The sequence below is a fragment of the Motacilla alba genome, chromosome 11, assembly GCF_015832195.1.
Source record: "Motacilla alba alba isolate MOTALB_02 chromosome 11, Motacilla_alba_V1.0_pri, whole genome shotgun sequence".
In the NCBI taxonomy this organism is placed as follows: Eukaryota; Metazoa; Chordata; class Aves; order Passeriformes; family Motacillidae; genus Motacilla; species Motacilla alba.
In genome coordinates, this window is record NC_052026.1 from 17,384 (window position 1) to 33,700 (window position 16,317).

The window sequence follows — 16,317 nt, forward strand, 5'->3', positions numbered from 1 at the left end:
GTTCTGTGTTTGGTGGGTTGTCCTTGGGAATCCTCACCTCCCTTTTTCTTCCTGGAGAAGACTCCTGCCAGCAGCTGAGTGAGATTTGATAACAACATGGTGAGGGACAAACTTCAGTCCTGTATCCTAAGTTTTCCCTAGCCTATGGAATTGCCTCGTGAGAAATGTTAAATTGACCAAAATCCATTGCACATATTGACCTGCCCTCTTCCCTCCACAAGCCCAAGCAAAACAAAACAGGATTGTGAAAGCACCTGAAACCTTTTGTATTTTTATTGTGCATTCTGGAAGTGCTCAAAGATACCACACAAGACTGTATGGATCACGCTGTCCATGTAGGGCACGTGTAAGAGGCAGGCAGACCCCCAAAAGCTGTCATAGGTTAACTCAAACAGACCCAAATTCCATCAAACAGTGTTATCTCATTATAGATAAAGCAAAGCACAGAAAGTATCTCTGATCAGACAGAACAAAGGCACCGAAACTGAGAAGGACCTGAAACAGACCTTTGCAAAGTCTGTTTCACAAAAATATTGTGTGCTTCTCACTCTTAGGTTAAAAACTGTAGGAATCTAGTTAGGGATTGGCAACCTAAAGTTCCCAAGGCCAAAGAAATTCAAGAGTAGCTTTCAAAAAATAGGTACAAAGAAAATAAACCAACCTCCTTTTTCCCCTTTCAAAGTAAATTAATGGCCAGACCAAGTTGTCACAGATTACTCTTCTTTCTTTCATGTACAGATGCGTACAAATTAATGAAGTAGCTCTCAGAGGATGAAAGTAAGTTGTCAAGATCATAATCCACTTCAAAGGTAGGTCTCTCTCCAAAAATTACAAGAGCAAGAAATAGAGCAAAGTGGGCAGTCAGTCCCCATATCTTGAATGACTTTCTCTGTTCCTGGTCATCGTAGATAAAGCAGTGTATGCGAGTTGAGTAACCTGAGGAGGTTTTATAAGAGAAGGTCTTGTACTTTAAGGGCTTGACAAAGTACTCCAAAGGCACAACAAAAACCTCGCTCACTTCATCTGGGTTAGGAGTGACCTGGAATGTATCCTCTATAAATCCTACAACTGGTGTCACCAAGTTATTCATCTAAAAAGAGAGGGAAAAAAAAAACCAACCAATAAATAAGTGAATTTTAAAAAATCAACAAAACCCTCAAACACTTATGTGTTTGAGTAAAGTAGAAATTACTTAAAGTTCATTACTTAAAAAACCATTTCATTGTTAGAAAATGAGTACAAGAAGCCTATGAACTATTTTCAACTGCAATGCAATTTAGTCCCCCTAATGGCAAGCTATGTAATTTGACTTGAAGAATTAGAAATCATATTTTTGTATTTGTCAAAAATGACTTTACAAATACTCTGTTCATCCTGTATAATCAGAGCAGTTAAAAAGGCTTGCCAGTTTGCTACAGAAGTAAAAAAGCATGCATGCTTTCTCATGGGTCTTCCTTATTGACGTTTTTAAATTCTGATTTTAATCCAGACTTTCCATATCCTTCATCCTATTTCTGTACTGTTTTCCCGAGATACAGGAATTTTCCAGAATAGGGGAGTATTTTTCTAGAGGTACAGAAATAATATTGCAATATATTTAGCCATAAAATAGAACACTTTTATTAAATAAACACCTTATTTACGGACATTTTATATTCTAAATGTAATCACTTCTTCCATGGGACGGCAAAATCACTGAAATCATAGTTTGCATCAACAGAACACCAGAATTCTTTAGGATACATTGCTAGTTCCATTTATTCACACTAACAAAGACCACTGTCCTGTAGAAAGGAGGAAAACAGTGTTTGTGCTATTTGATTCAAGTCTGGAAAGACTCCGTCCAAGTCAGCAGCACCTGGACTGTCTATATTGAGGAGCCAGAGTATCATCTGGCATGTACAATGTTCATGGTCCAAAACCCACACCATCTCTCCTACTGATTGAAGTCACTGTCTGGAAAACAGGGAAAACTTGATCCTTTTTACACACTGCCTCTGAACTATGTGGCTTTAAGGCTATCTGTGTGGAAACTACTTGTAATTGAAGTAGTTAAATAAAGCTGTTTTCAATACCATTTCAAAAGTACTTCTTTCCCTTTCTTAATGGGGAGAGGATATTGCTAACAGATAGAACAGGAGGCACAGTTATAGAGTTTTACCTGGTGAACCAAAATAGTCTTCAGAAACAGCAAATCCTCTGTTCTGTGGGAAAACTGATCCTACGTGATACTGAACGCTGCTGTTGAAATTGAGAACCTGTTAATTTACCAGTGGTGACCTCCACTCCAAAGACAGCTCTGGGAGTCTCCGTGCTAGAGGAAGACGATGCACACAGTCCTGGCGCACACGCCCTCTGGTGCTCCCTCTGTCTGCACAGCCCTGGCGTCAGCAGACACCGAACGAGACACCTGTGAGGCTACAGCAGCCGCTGCGACCCTGCCGGGTGAGTGAGCTCTGCACAGCTCCAGGCACGGAGATCGTACAGCCTGCCAGGAATACCTGCTCCACCACGGGCTGACCTCGTGGGGAAGAGGATTTCTTTCTTGCATCTCATCAAAATGTCCGTGCTGCTGCTGTGTCCGTTGCCTCAAGAAGAGTTCTGGTATCGGCCTCTCTCTGACGGCCCAGGAGAGGAAAGCAGCCAAAAGCCCTGCTAGCCTTCAAGCTGAGCAAGCCCACCTGTGTCACCTGTCTGCTCATCACCCGCTCGCTGCAGCCCCGTGACGGCGCTCATGGCTCTCTGCTAAACTCTCGCCGGGGCAGCGCTGCCCGTGTGGTACTCCAGAGTCACTGACTGGGGCCCAGAGCTGGTCTCACCAACACCAAACACTGAGCAAGAACCCTTTCCCTGGGCTCTGCTGGACACACAGGCTGTGCACGTGAAGAAGCGGCGCCTCTTGGCAGTTCCAGGTTTGACAAGGTCACCGCCAGCCTCACAAGCGAAAAGCACCCAAACTTATTCTGTACTGATAGGCTGACTTACGTTATCAAGTCCAGGCATCAGCTTACAGATGACTTCCACCTGCTCTGGCTGGAGACCCACTTCTTCTTTAGCTTCTCGGAGAGCAGTGTCAACGTCATCTTTATCTGTGGCCTCCCTTTTACCTCCTGGAAAACACACTTCCCCTGGTGATCTTCTCAGCTAGAATGTAAAGGAGTACTGCTGTTAAATATGACAAGGTTTATGTTTGGATCCACTCAGATGCATCCACACAGATGCATGCTGGTATTGCAGCATCCCTTTATGTTTATCTTTCCAGTCAAGGAAGTTGGAAGTGGTGGTTAAGGTTTCTGCAGAGCAGAAGAAACGTGCCTTAGCAAGAGTAGCTGCCTAGGAAAACGCTGAGGCCCTCCCCTGCTAGTCCATGAATGCTCACCATCAAAAAAGACACTGTACCTGTACAGCATTGTGTAATTCATGCTGGAACTTCTGCTTGAGTATGTCAAAGTTCACATTTTGCATCATCTTGTTTATGTAAATGACTGACAGATGAATCCAGACAGACAACTTGTAGAGCAAGATTTAAATACTCTAAGAGCAAAAACTGATGAAAGACAATTCAATAACGTCCCCGCGAGAGAGGAAATACCATTTTGCTTCCGCCCAAAAAGGTTACAGAGCGAAAGAATGGAAATGGTTGGTTCTGTTTCCTATCTGTTGTTATCTGTAGTTAGGATGTGTTTTGTTTAATTGGTTGAGTGTTGCTCAGAACCAGGAGAGGGGCAGGGTTGAAGACATGACCAAAACAAGAAAAAAGGATGGGAAGGGAAGGGACAGAAGAGTTGGTGGTCTGGAGTTGTTTAGGGTAAGAACTCTTTTCTTCTAAGATCTGTGAGAGAGACTGCAATTGCCTGCAAATAAGTTCGGAGTCATTAGTTTCAGCCATTGGCAAGCCCTCCTCCCTTCCCAGGTAAGGTAACCCACATAAGATTTCATAGGGAGAAACTCCTATGTCCTTTCTTGAGCAGTTCTGATCCATAATAATGCTGAGCTGGTTTCAATCACTGATTTGGTAACATGGTTCTTAAGGATAGCATTCATTCTCTCCACACATCCAGAGCTTTGAGGTGCCACGGGATATGAAATTTCCAATTTATGTCTAATACAACACATATAGAATGTAAAATTTTTGAAGAGATGTGTGTTCCCTTATCTGAGTCTACTCTTTCAATTATCCCCTAACTGGGAAAGAAACTTCTGGGCTTTTCCCCCTTGTAATGAGACAAAGGATAGTTTTGTCACTCCATCAGCAGGGGGCACATTCCTGCAGCGGCCCTGAAGCTGTCTTACCAACTGAGACTTTGCAAAGTGGCTGTCTCTTCCTCCTAGCATAGAAAATGGCTTGTTTTTCAGGTGCCACCACAAACTCCTGAAAACCCTCACCTCCCACTCAGTGACACACCCAGCAGTGACGCACCCATCTGTGACACACCACCAGGGACACACCCTCAGGGACACACCCACCAGGGATACACCTAGCAGGGACACACCCACCAGGGTCACACCCACCAGGGACACACCCAGCAGGGACACACCCACCAGGGACACACCCACCAGGGACACACCCACCAGTGACACACTCTCAGTGACACACCCATCTGTGACACACCCTCAGACACACCCACCAGGGACACACCCTCAGGGACATACCCTCAGGGACACACCCTTAGGGACACACCCAGCAGTGACACACCCAGCAGTGACACACCCAGCAGTGACACACCCTCAGGGACACACCCTTGGTGAAACACCCTCAGGGGCACACCCTTAGGGACACACCCAGCAGTGACACACACACCAGGGACACACCCACCAGTGACACACTCTCAGTGACACACCCATCTGTGACACACCCTCAGACACACCCACCAGGGACACACCCTCAGGGACATACCCTCAGGGACACACCCTTAGGGACACACCCAGCAGTGACACACCCAGCAGTGACACACCCAGCAGTGACACACCCTCAGGGACACACCCTTGGTGAAACACCCTCAGGGGCACACCCTTAGGGACACACCCAGCAGTGACACACACACCAGGGACACACCCAGCAGTGACACACCCATCTGTGACACACCCAGCAGTGACACACCGTCAGGGACACACCCTCAGGGACGCACCCTCAGGGAAAGACCCAGCAGTGACACACCCACCAGGGACACACCCATCTGTGACACACCGACCAGGGACACACCCTCAGGGACACAACCTCAGGGACACACCCACCAGGGACACACCCTCAGGGACCCAACCCCAGGGACACACCCACCAGGGAAACACCCTTAGGGACACACCCTCAGGTACACACCCACCAGTGACACACTCTCAGTGACACACCCTCAGTGACACACCCATCTGCGACACACCCTCAGACACACCCACCAGGGACACACACTCAGGGACACACCCAGCAGTGACACACCCTCAGTGACACACCCTCAGGGAAACACCCAGCAGTGACACACCCAGCAGTGACACACCCTCAGGGAAACACCCAGCAGTGACACACCCACCTGGGACACACCCAGCAGTGACACACCCATCTGTGACACACCATCAGGGATACACCCTCAGGGACACACCCACCAGGGACACACCCACCAGGGACACACCCACCAGGGACACACCCATCTGTGACACACACACCAGGGACACACCCACCAGGGACACACCCTCAGGGACACACCCTCAGGGACACAACCTCAGGGACACACCCACCAGGGACACACCCTCAGGGACCCAACCCCAGGGACACACCCACCAGGGAAACACCCTCAGGGAAACACCCTCAGGGACACACCCTCAGGGACACACCCAGCAGTGACACACCCTCAGGGACACACCCTCCGTGGAGCAAAAGTCTCTCTGGTTGCAAATACCGAGGTCAGTCCAGTCTTGCCCTTTACTGTTCACTATTGTTATGTTTGCCCAGTCATCCAATCACAATAAAAAAACCAAACAGAATTAAATGGAGCCGCAATTTTAATGAAGTTGTTTAGAATAGATAAAAGTGAACACACTCAAAATGTTGGCAGTACAATTTGGTTAGAATGAGGTATAATTTGGTTCTTATAATAGCGCATAAGCAAAAATTACCGCGGGGTACGGGGTGCGTGGGTTTTGGGACCCCTGCCACCTCACGTACGAGGTCGTTAAATTTCAGTTCCCCTTCATATGCTGTGTACCATCACCATCTCCTCCCATTTTCGATTTGTCACAATCCTATCTCCACCCTCATCATCATCTTCATCACGCATGCGCCACCATCTCTTTTAGGTGGTCGCACCACTCTTTTGGGGGTCGTCTGAGGAAGGCTTCTCCTTTCCCTCAGGCGTCCTTTATTTCACCTTTGGATTACACATGTGCACCAAGCTGGTAGAATATGAGCCAAAACTAACATTATATGAGCCAATGCCATGTTCTAACATTAGAGCAATAAATCTCATACAATTAACATGTTCCTGATTTCCACCCAAGTTTTCCCTTTTTTCCAGATAAATTTAGTAATACATATCTCTTACTCCTTCCTGTCTTGAACATCTGCAAGAAAAAGGGTGTGGGGGGATGGATTCCCCCCCCCCCGCCCCGGCATTCCACTTTTTAACCATTTTATTATCTCCAAATATTAATTACTGTATCAATATTGATCACTGTTTCAATTTTTGTCAGCACGAATCACACCTGTTTATCACACTATTAAATCATCTTTTGAAGATCAACTTTTAAGGGTCACGTCCTTGTACCACTGTCCAGGTTTGGGGAGGCGCTTCCACCGACCCTTTGACTTGAGAGGCGGGAGACCACTCTTTTTCTGCAGGCCTGGTAACTGTTTCTGTGGGAGGCAGCTTCAGGGAAGGTAGAGATGGATGCCTTGGGAAGATACCTTTATTGAGACTGGAATGAGAAAGTGTTACAATTTCCCAAGTTGCCGGTGGATAGAATGCAAATGTGTACATGTCAATCTACCACTACCTGTGGAAGGGGCTAACAGCGGGCCTGTTAGCTAAAGGAGCGAGAAGAAGCTGAGAAGCAAGAAGAAGCTGATAAGGAGCTCTCTGCAAGGCTGTAACCAAGGAGACCAAGAGAAGTGAGGAACAGAAGAAAGGTAAGAACTTCGCAGCTGGATGAAGTATTTTTAGAAAGTTAGTCAAGTCACTGTAACTTTTCACCAATGGTGTTCTGTTGATTTCTTGTGTCCAATAGTTAGGGTAGAAGAAGCATAAACAAGCAGAGAGTGTATAAAAGGTCAGCCATGTTCGATAATAAACAGTTCCAACTGAGACTGCTTGTGGTCTCTGCTTTGTGTCGTGACCGCCTCGACAGCGACAACTACCCACTCCCCCGTTCTGGAAACTTCTTCCAGTTCTGTGCTCCCACTGGCTCCCTTGTTGGCAGCACCCCTGCTCTGCTCCCCATTGGAAGAACCCTCATCAATCTTCCCTGGTTCTCCTCCCCTTCTTCTCCCCTATTGGACCTGCTGAACCCTGAACCCTCCCCCTCTCCCTTGGATATATGCCCTGGCGCCTCCCTGCTTAGGGGCTGGCAGCTGCAGCAGCAGTTTATCGCCCTCCCTTCTGTGCTCCTCTGTTTCTGGACCCTTCAGTCGAGGTTGTGTTCCAGCCCTTTTCCTGAACTCTACTGCTTTGGACTCTTGGATTCCCCTTCAATAAACCCCACTGGACTACCCAAGCCGAGAGCCTTCTTGTCTTACTGGCGTCTTGTTATTACAACATCCAGGCCTGAAGTTCAGGTGGGCCGTGGGGACTGGCTCAGACCACCCTGAGAGAGGAGACGCTCTCAGGAAGGCGGGCATCCTGTCAGCACCGGCTTCGGGGGGCAACAGCGAGACCGGGTGTTTCAGTTGTCAAAAGTACCTGAAAGGGACCTTCCCATGCTGCTGTTAAGGCAGTGAAGAGAATGGGCAAGGAGACCAACTCCTTTTGGATGCCTTTATCGAGTGATCAGCTCTGGGCGGGGGCCCGAGGGGTCGCGCACACCGCCGCTGCTCCCTTCGGCGACGCAGAGGAGGAGAGAGACAGTTTTGCTTTGCAGCAGAACTGGGGCTTCCGTCCTCACGGGCGTGCCTAGGAAGACGTCTCTGGCTCCTCGTCTAGGGCCCTCATTTCGGCTTAGTTCTTGTAAGGTTACGGTAGCATTTAAAACCATGCTGGTAAAATAGGAGGCCTTTCCCATGATAGGGCCCAGTGCTTAGTTTGTTAAACTTTTGGCTCGTTCATGGTTTCTAAGGCCCTTGCTTGGAGTTTCTTGAATGTCTCTTCATTTGCATTTTTCCCGGGGATTTTTCCCTGCGCCATTTTAGAGAGCAGCGGAGGCAATACCCGACGGAGGCAACAAGGGTATCGGTAAGGTAGGGGATTAGAAGTTTAACATTGAAGAACTGACTGATTAACATCCTTAACTGGTTTACAATTTTAAATTCATATTTAACAGTTCTAATTGTATCAACTTGTGAACTTGTTCATAACCATTGGTTACAATTTCAAATTAGCATTGAACAGCTCTTGTGAACTTGTTCATAACAGCAGCATCACTCCAAGATTTTATTAGAACCCAATCTCCTGGTTTTACCTGGTGTACGTGAAAGTCTAGAGGTGATGTTTAGGGTAAGAACTCTTTTCTTCTAAGATCTGTGAGAGAGAGAGTGCAATTGCCTGCAAATAAGTTCGGAGTCATTAGTTTCAGCCATTGGCAAGCCCTCCTCCCTTCCCAGGTAAGGTAACCCACATAAGATTTCATTGGGAGAAACTCCTATGTCCTTTCTTGAGCAGTTCTTATCCATAATAATGCTGAGCTGGTTTCAATCACTGATTTGGTAACATGGTTCTTAAGGATAGCATTCATTCTCTCCACACATCCAGAGCTTTGAGATGCCATGGGATATGAAATTTCCAGTTTATGTCTAATACAACACATATAGAATGTAAAATTTTTGAAGAGATGTGTGTTTCCTTATCTGAGTCTACTCTTTCAATTATCCCCTAACTGGGAAAGAAACTTCTGGGCTTTTTCCCTTTGTAATGAGACAAAGGATAGTTTTGTCACTCCATCAGCAGGGGGCACATTCCTGCAGCGGCCCTGAAGCTGTCTTACCAACTGAGACTTTGCAAAGTGGCTGTCTCTTCCTCCTAGCATAGAAAATGGCTTGTTTTTCAGGTGCCACCACAAACTCCTGAAAACGCTCACCTCCCACTAAGGCTGGCAGAGTTCAGGGGCTCCATGGACACTCCATCCAGTCCCCTCGAAGCAAAGAAGGTAAGAGGGAATCTGTCTCACTTGCACATTGTCAGTGTGGCAAGCAGGGCTGGAGCTCCCAGTCCCACTGGTGGCCCTCAGCATCGCCCCCAGAGGGGCCTCACATCCCTCCAGGCCCAGCACAAAGTGCTGCTGAAAGTGCTGCTTGTTGGAGAGGCCGTGCAGGACACGTTGTAGGGCTGCCCAAGGACACTGTGCAGCCCCTGTGGAGGGCCCTGCTCCCCCTGGAACTCATCAGGTGGTCCATAGGAAATTTTTGCAGGAGCTTTTGCTGTAGCACCTTGAGAAAGCAGCATTTAAATCAGAGGGAGAGGGGAAGAGCCTCAGGAGTCAGATGAGTTGGGCTGGAGTCCTTCACTCAGCTCCAAGAGCTCTCACACTGAGTCTCCTCCTTTTCTAAAAGCAGTAAGCTTTTAAACTTTTTTAAGCATCAGAGAGAATTTCTACTGCCAGGAGACATCCCAGCTCACTTTCATGCATTGATCCGTGAGTATGGGAGAGTTTCCCCATGGTCCCTGCACTGGTCAGTGGCATGGATGCAGGATGAGATTAGGGTGATTCTGGCAGTGTCTGGGGAATAGGCCCCTCCAGGTACAGCTGCACTTTGCTCCGAGATGCTCTTCTGCATCCATTTCCATGCTCAACACCTCAATCTCTCCTGTCTTCCATCCAGGCTTTCAGTATCCTGCCACCGTCAGGTGTGCTGCAGCCAGGAGAGAGCCAGCAGGTCTCCTTCACCCTCTCTGGCCACCTCAACACCATCTCCAATGTCACGGCGCTGTGCCACGTGGAGGGAGGCCCCACCTACGAGGTGCTGCTGACCGGGGAGGTCTCACGTGTCAGTAACTCCCTGAGGCCCCGGGAGATCAACTGTGGCTTACAGGTACCACACACGTGCCCTGGCACAGCTCCTTGCCTTGGGACCACGGCCAGCGGGTTCCTGCCCACCTCGGTCCAGGGCTCCCTCCCCTTCCCAGCCCCTTTGCTGGCTCTGGGGCTTGGAAGTACAGCCTCTGAGGGACACATCTGGCATCCAAGCTGGTTTAAAATGGCCATCACCTTCTCCACTGAGCTTTACCCACTGGATTTTGATGAGCAGCACCTTGTTGAGGAGGAGAAGGTGAGAAGGCAGGTCTGGTCCCCATGTACATGCTGCCCAAGCTTCACAGCACTGCAGCATTCCCAGGCTTGTGCCAGGGAGAAGGAGGCAATCCCCAGGGCAAAGCCAACTCTGCTGACATGCTGTGGGAGGACCTAAACTAAATAGTTTGTGTTGTTGGGAGGAAGGGAGGAGACAGAAAATGGGTTTGTTGAGTCTGTGTGATGAAAGGCAAGAAAAGGAATCTTGCATATGGCTTCTCTTCCCTCCACACACAGATCCTGCGGATGGCAGTGGGGTCTGAGTACCAGAAGAGCTTCTTTATGCCTCCACGTGCCGTGGGTGAGACGCTGCCCCCAGAGGTGCTGCAGAACCATGAAGCACAGAGGAGGCCAGAGGCTCAACAGGCAAAGCTCAAGGCCAGGGCTGAGGCTGAGGCCAAGGCCATGGGCAAGGCAGCAGCAGGTCAGAAGAACAGTGAGGGTTTGGCAGTGTCTGTTTTGCCTGTGGTCACAGCAGGGACTCCAGCCCATCCACCCTGAACTCTCTGTCACCTTGCTCTCCAAGGACAGCCTGTGCTTTTAGCAGCTGCCTGTTCCCCAGCTTGGTGGAGGAAGTCTTGGCTGAAGGCCTGTGGCATCCTCTACCAACCCTGAGTGTAGCCAAAGCAAGCTCCTATCTGCCTGCCACAGACTGGCAGAAATAATCAGGATATTCCCTGTGTCCCTTAGCCACAAAGACTAGGACTGGATGAGTTCCTCAGCCAGTGGGACCAGGTCTAATATCACTGGCTGTCTTATATTTGCACCTTCCTAGCAACAAAAGAACAAGCTCATCTTGCTTTCACCAAGTCTCCTTTGCTGGGATCTGAGGGGTTGGGGACCTTACTGCCTGGCCATAGCTTGGGGGATTATCTGAATTTTGGAGCAGGAATATGAGCTCCCCAATATCTCCTGGGATGATAGGCTGGGTCAGGAAAAGCTGTGAATCCTTGCAGCTGACCCAGAGCACCCAGCTCTGCTTGCAGTCACTCATGGTTTCTCCTCTGGTTTGTGCTAAAGAACTGCAGTGGGAAAAAGCTATGCAGAGGAGCATAAAACATGTCATGCAAATGGATAAGGATGAGTATGATGCCCTCCCTAAGGAGAAGAAAGCCAAAGTGGATAAAATAATACTGGAAAAGAAGCGCATACGGAGGAACAGGTGAGTAAGCCCTCCATGGGTTACTGCTCTTCCATGGGTTTTTGTCCCTGGAGGGCTTCCCTGCTCCAAGGACTGTGCGCTCAGAGGTGCTGGATAGCAAAGGCCAGAAGCAACACAGGGATGGCCACTCTTAGCTGCCTGGCTCTCAAGAGAGGAAGGAACTTCTTCTGTTGAGACAGAACATCTTCTCTGTTTTAGTGGTGAGCCCTCCTGGCTTCGATCTGCCTGCAGGGAGCTGGGCTCTGGCCTTGCCTTGGCACTGCCTCTAGAGGTGTCTTTAGGTCCAAGGTGTCGAGTCACACCTTCTTCATCATCTCCCTTCACCAAAACAGTGGCACCGTGGTATGGGCAGGAGTGGGGCACAGACCAAAGCTTGGTTTGGGTCCTGGTCCTGCCCCAGATGAAGTCCTTGCAATGCTGATCTGCCAGGCTTCTCCTGATGGTGGGACACCACCCATTAAAGCTCCTGTCCTTTAGGCTCCCCTTCAGCTGCAGCAGTAGGCAAGCACAGGAGAAGCTCTGCTCCAGCAGGGCAGCCCAGCTCAGGACACAGAGGCAAAGTGTGGAGCTGGGAGTGGAGGCTGTGAAAGCAAGCCTGTGTACCAGGACTTCCTTCAGCCCAGGCTGAAGTTGGTTACATGGCGAGGAGAGAGACGAGGCTGCTTCAGCTCGTTTCCATGGCAGACAGCACTGGTTTGCTTGGTCACAGCTGGGTTCCAGCAGGAAATCTGGCTGACAAGAGCCTGTCTTGCAGGAGAGGAGTTCCTGCAGCCTTTGCTTTCTGACTGACAGGATTATTCTCATTAAGGAGCAGGCTATGCCCAGGGAGAAGGGGGCTGAACGAGCTGAGTGAGAATTGTAGGAGAGATAAGCAGATGTTAGCAATTTGTGATCTGCTTTAAACTGGGAAATCAAGAGACAAAGAGCATTTTCAGGCATCAGCACAGAGAGCTGCTGGATCAGCCTTTGGCAGTGGGCTGGAGGTGTCTGGCTGTGCCCTAAGAGGGAGGCTGCACAGTCAAGACCTTATGATGGCAAGGCTCGGGTTTGGCTGGTCCTGGAGGTCCCCTTCCACCAATCCCCTCACTTGGGATGTTCCCAACCTCTGTGGGTTGAGGAAAATGCTCGGAAATGGTCCCGCAGCTCTGCCTGGCCTCAGGGTCAAGGAATGAAGTGCAGGGCCAGCCAGACTAGTGAGCCAGAGACTAGACAAGTTTCTGGTGGTGACTCTCAGCAATATTTTCTGTTTTGTTTGCTGGAGGGAGCTGAAGCGGCTGGCTCAAAAGCTTGAGGAGGAGGCAAAAGCCTTAGAGGAGGAAGAGAGGCGGAATGAGGAAGAGAGGCAGAAGAAAGAAAAGAAGGGTGTCTCTGTGGGGAAGCAACCTACAAAACCAGAGAAGAAGGAAAGCAAAGGCCCAGGGAAGAAGGAAAACAAAATTCCAAAGAAAGAAACCAAACCCTCAGAGAAGCTGGAAAGCAAAGCCCCAGAGAAGGACACCAAATCCACAGAGAAGAAAAACAAACCTCCAGAAAAGAAGAAAACCAAATCCACAGAGAAGAAGGGAAGCAAAATCCTAAAGCAGGAAACCCAACCCCCAGAGAAGAAAAACAAACCTCCAGAAAAGGAACCCAAACCCCCAGGGCAGAAGGGAAGTAGAATCCCAGAGAAGGAAACCAAAGCTCCAAAGAAGGGGGAACCCAAAGCCCTAGTGAAGAGGCAAACCAAAGACCCAAAGAAGGGAGGAACCAAAATCCCAGAGGACCAAGCTGAGATGGAGAACTTGATCCTGAGGTTTCAGATCTATGAGTCATGGCAGCAGAATTTCTCCTACTGGGACAGGGTACTGCAGGGAACCATGCAGTTTCCTGTGATCCAAAAAGGAAACAAGTCCCAGCCTGCAGCTGGAAGCAAAGGTCAGAAGACCAAAAAACCTCAGGAGAAGGTGAAGAAGCCAGAACAAAAAAGTGGAGACCAAAGGAATCTTCAGTCATGTCAGCTGGAGATGCGAAGCAGAGTTGCAGAGGGGACAGTCAGATGATGATGTTCCACAATGACTGTGTATCATCTGTGTGGGTGGGGAGGTTATCACCTGGTGCAATAATGCAGTTGGGACTCAGTTTCTTCATGCAGGAAAAGACCATTCTTTATTCACGCAACTCAGTCGATACAGTTTCAGACCTGGTGTGCAACTTTAATTAGTTAATAGATTTCTTGCTCATTACTCTATTGGTTAATAAAATATATTTTACTTGTGCCTCAAATCTCTCTATTGTATTGTTTACCTATCCACTGATTCTCATGGGACAAATCCTTTGTTGTTGCAGGTGCATTTGTTTTTCACCCTTAGAACAGATTGCTAATGAACTCTCATTCTCAAAATAGCTTCACATGGGAACCTGGAACTGCTTAGCTGCACTTAGAAGAGATGCCAGGCCAGCTATTGATATAGCAGAACAAGGCCTGATTTCATAAGGCCTTTCTTTTATAATTCTTCTACCTGTCTGTGACATCTCGCCCTTTTCGTTCATTTTAAAAAGGCTCATATGTTCTGATGTTGGAACAGCTCGCTCTTGTGAGGGTATTATCTCATGAAGGGTATCTCTGGTTATCTATTAGATATGGGATAAGATCCATAAAAGACCAATTACAATCAACAAAACGTATCAAATTCCATCAAGTCATTGACACAGGGTTTCACAGCATGAGAAAACAAAAGAATCATGTCCAGTGTCTCTTAGGGAAATGGAAATAAATGATCATTGTTTCCAGTTAGGTGAGAAGTATGAGAAAGTCTCTTAGCTGGAACTGTTGATCTTTGACATCACTGGATGTCCTCCTGGGTGCTGGAACAGGGAATAAATGAAGTAGGTCAGTAGGAGCCCTGTACCATGATGATGCCATGAGGCTTTTGTTGGCACATTGCCTCTGTAAGTTTCCAGACACAGCTGTGTCTTGGCAGTGCTCCTTCTGTTCCTGCTCTGGCCACAAAGGCTGCAAGGTGATGACGTTGTTTCTCTTTCCACTGGGCCTCATTTTTTCAGAGGTGGTCAGTGTCTGATGGAATGAACAGGTGACTGCTTTGAGCTGTTGGTGATAAAACACAGGCATATCTTCTCCTGAAGTTAATGAATCAATTAGGCTTCACTATGGTACACTCAATTGGGATTTAGATGTGATGATCTTTTTTCCAAACTTCTCATGTAAATATTGCATTATGCAAAATGATTAGTCGTCCAGATTTCTCATGTACATATTGCATTATCTGAATGTTCCTAAGGCATTCATTCCTCTTCTTTTTTGTTTTTTAAGAATGAGATGCATGTCTTTTGTTATGAGTGTGAAGAAACATCACAGTAAAATAATACACATAGAGGACAAGAAACTTACAGCAATTAGGAATATTTTGATTACAACTATCAGGAATATTTCAAATAGCAGACAAAACTAACAACATATGTGGAATTAGGTAAATAGCAATCTCTGAAATAATCAACCATCATCCCAGAGTCTGCAAACAGCTGACAAACCTCCATTCAGTGGGGACTTGGACAATTATTTCCAGATGATAGTTCCCAAGCTCTCTTTAAAAATAGTTCAACTGTCATGTGTAGAGGGCCAAATTGCTAAGTCAAAGCAACTGGAATCTAGTTTTGATGCAGAAGACATCGGGGTCTGTTGGCAAATTACGCCCAGGTAGAGCTAAGGCCTGGCCACGCCTCAAGCTCTAAGTGGGAGAGAATTCCCTAAACGTAATTTAAAACAAGCCTCTTAAGATTAGCACTTAGGAGTAAAGGTCTAGGGGTGAAAGGCTAATGAACCATCCAATAGCTGTCTCTTCCAAAATTTCCTCAGCATAGAGATGCTTTAAGCACAGCAAAGTGTTGGAGTGGCTCTGTAATAATAATTGGGACTGCATCTGATTACTTAGAGTAGATGTCACAATACCATCAGTTTAGAGGAGGCTTCCAACAAAGCTGAAACAATATTGTTTCTTGGAACTCTGAAAAATACTGAGAAATCATGAGACAGCACTGGGTCAAACCATGGAGCCACAGTGCAGAGCCTGGCTAGAGGGGCGGTCTGGTCTAAGAGATACATAAGCAGCTAGAGAACAAAAGAAGGATCCTGAAGCGACACGTGTCTTGTAGAAAACTACACCAAAAGATGGTAAAGCATATGAAAAGCTGGCTATCAAAAGAGTAAGACAAACATTTATGTATTTATGACAGAAAAAATGCAAGAAAGGAAAACACTGAACAGCTGCTCACTAGTAAAATTACTACTCAGATTAAATCACTACCTCAGATTACTACCTCAGATTAAATAACACTCACACCTGATACAAATTAATTTGGACAGTGATAGAGCTTAGCAAGATGAACTTAATAAAACTCAGCCCTAATAGGATTTCAAATCAATAAACATAATTTCATTATCACCTTAGTAGAACAAAAAGCACACTCAAGAGAACTCCAAGTTAATTACTATTAATACCAAACATAACTGGAACCACGAAAAACAGGAATAGAACATTGTTCAAACTTAGTACTACTGAAACTTAACAGAAACAAAATCTACCAAAATTAACTTCATAAATCTTAGCCTTATTCAATTTAACAGAACCTGAGCATTACAATAATGGACCTTAATTGACCAGAATTAAAATGAACATCCTTAAAAGTTATAGATATGATATGATGTAACTTAGTCTAAGGTTAACACAAAAAGACAA

At 47.2% G+C, this 16,317-nt stretch overlaps 2 protein-coding genes across 2 annotated transcripts; one reads left to right on the plus strand and one right to left on the minus strand.

Moving 5' to 3' along the window:
• Positions 1 to 242: 242 nt before the first annotated feature.
• Positions 243 to 3,514, minus strand: LOC119705523 (peroxisomal coenzyme A diphosphatase NUDT7-like). The gene is made up of 3 exons (XM_038148076.1): positions 3,400 to 3,514; positions 2,986 to 3,144; positions 243 to 1,090 (listed from the first exon to the last, which is right to left on the minus strand). The coding sequence occupies exons 1-3, from the start codon at positions 3,466 to 3,468 to the stop codon at positions 707 to 709; spliced, it is 612 nt and encodes a 203-aa protein (XP_038004004.1). The 5' UTR covers positions 3,469 to 3,514; the 3' UTR covers positions 243 to 706.
• Positions 3,515 to 9,246: 5,732 nt separating this feature from the next.
• LOC119705735 (neurofilament heavy polypeptide-like) lies at positions 9,247 to 13,846 on the plus strand. The gene is made up of 5 exons (XM_038148500.1): positions 9,247 to 9,282; positions 9,956 to 10,165; positions 10,660 to 10,846; positions 11,443 to 11,584; positions 12,846 to 13,846. Exons 1-5 carry the CDS (start codon positions 9,247 to 9,249, stop codon positions 13,621 to 13,623), a joined length of 1,353 nt encoding a protein of 450 aa, XP_038004428.1. The 3' UTR covers positions 13,624 to 13,846.
• Positions 13,847 to 16,317: the final 2,471 nt, after the last annotated feature.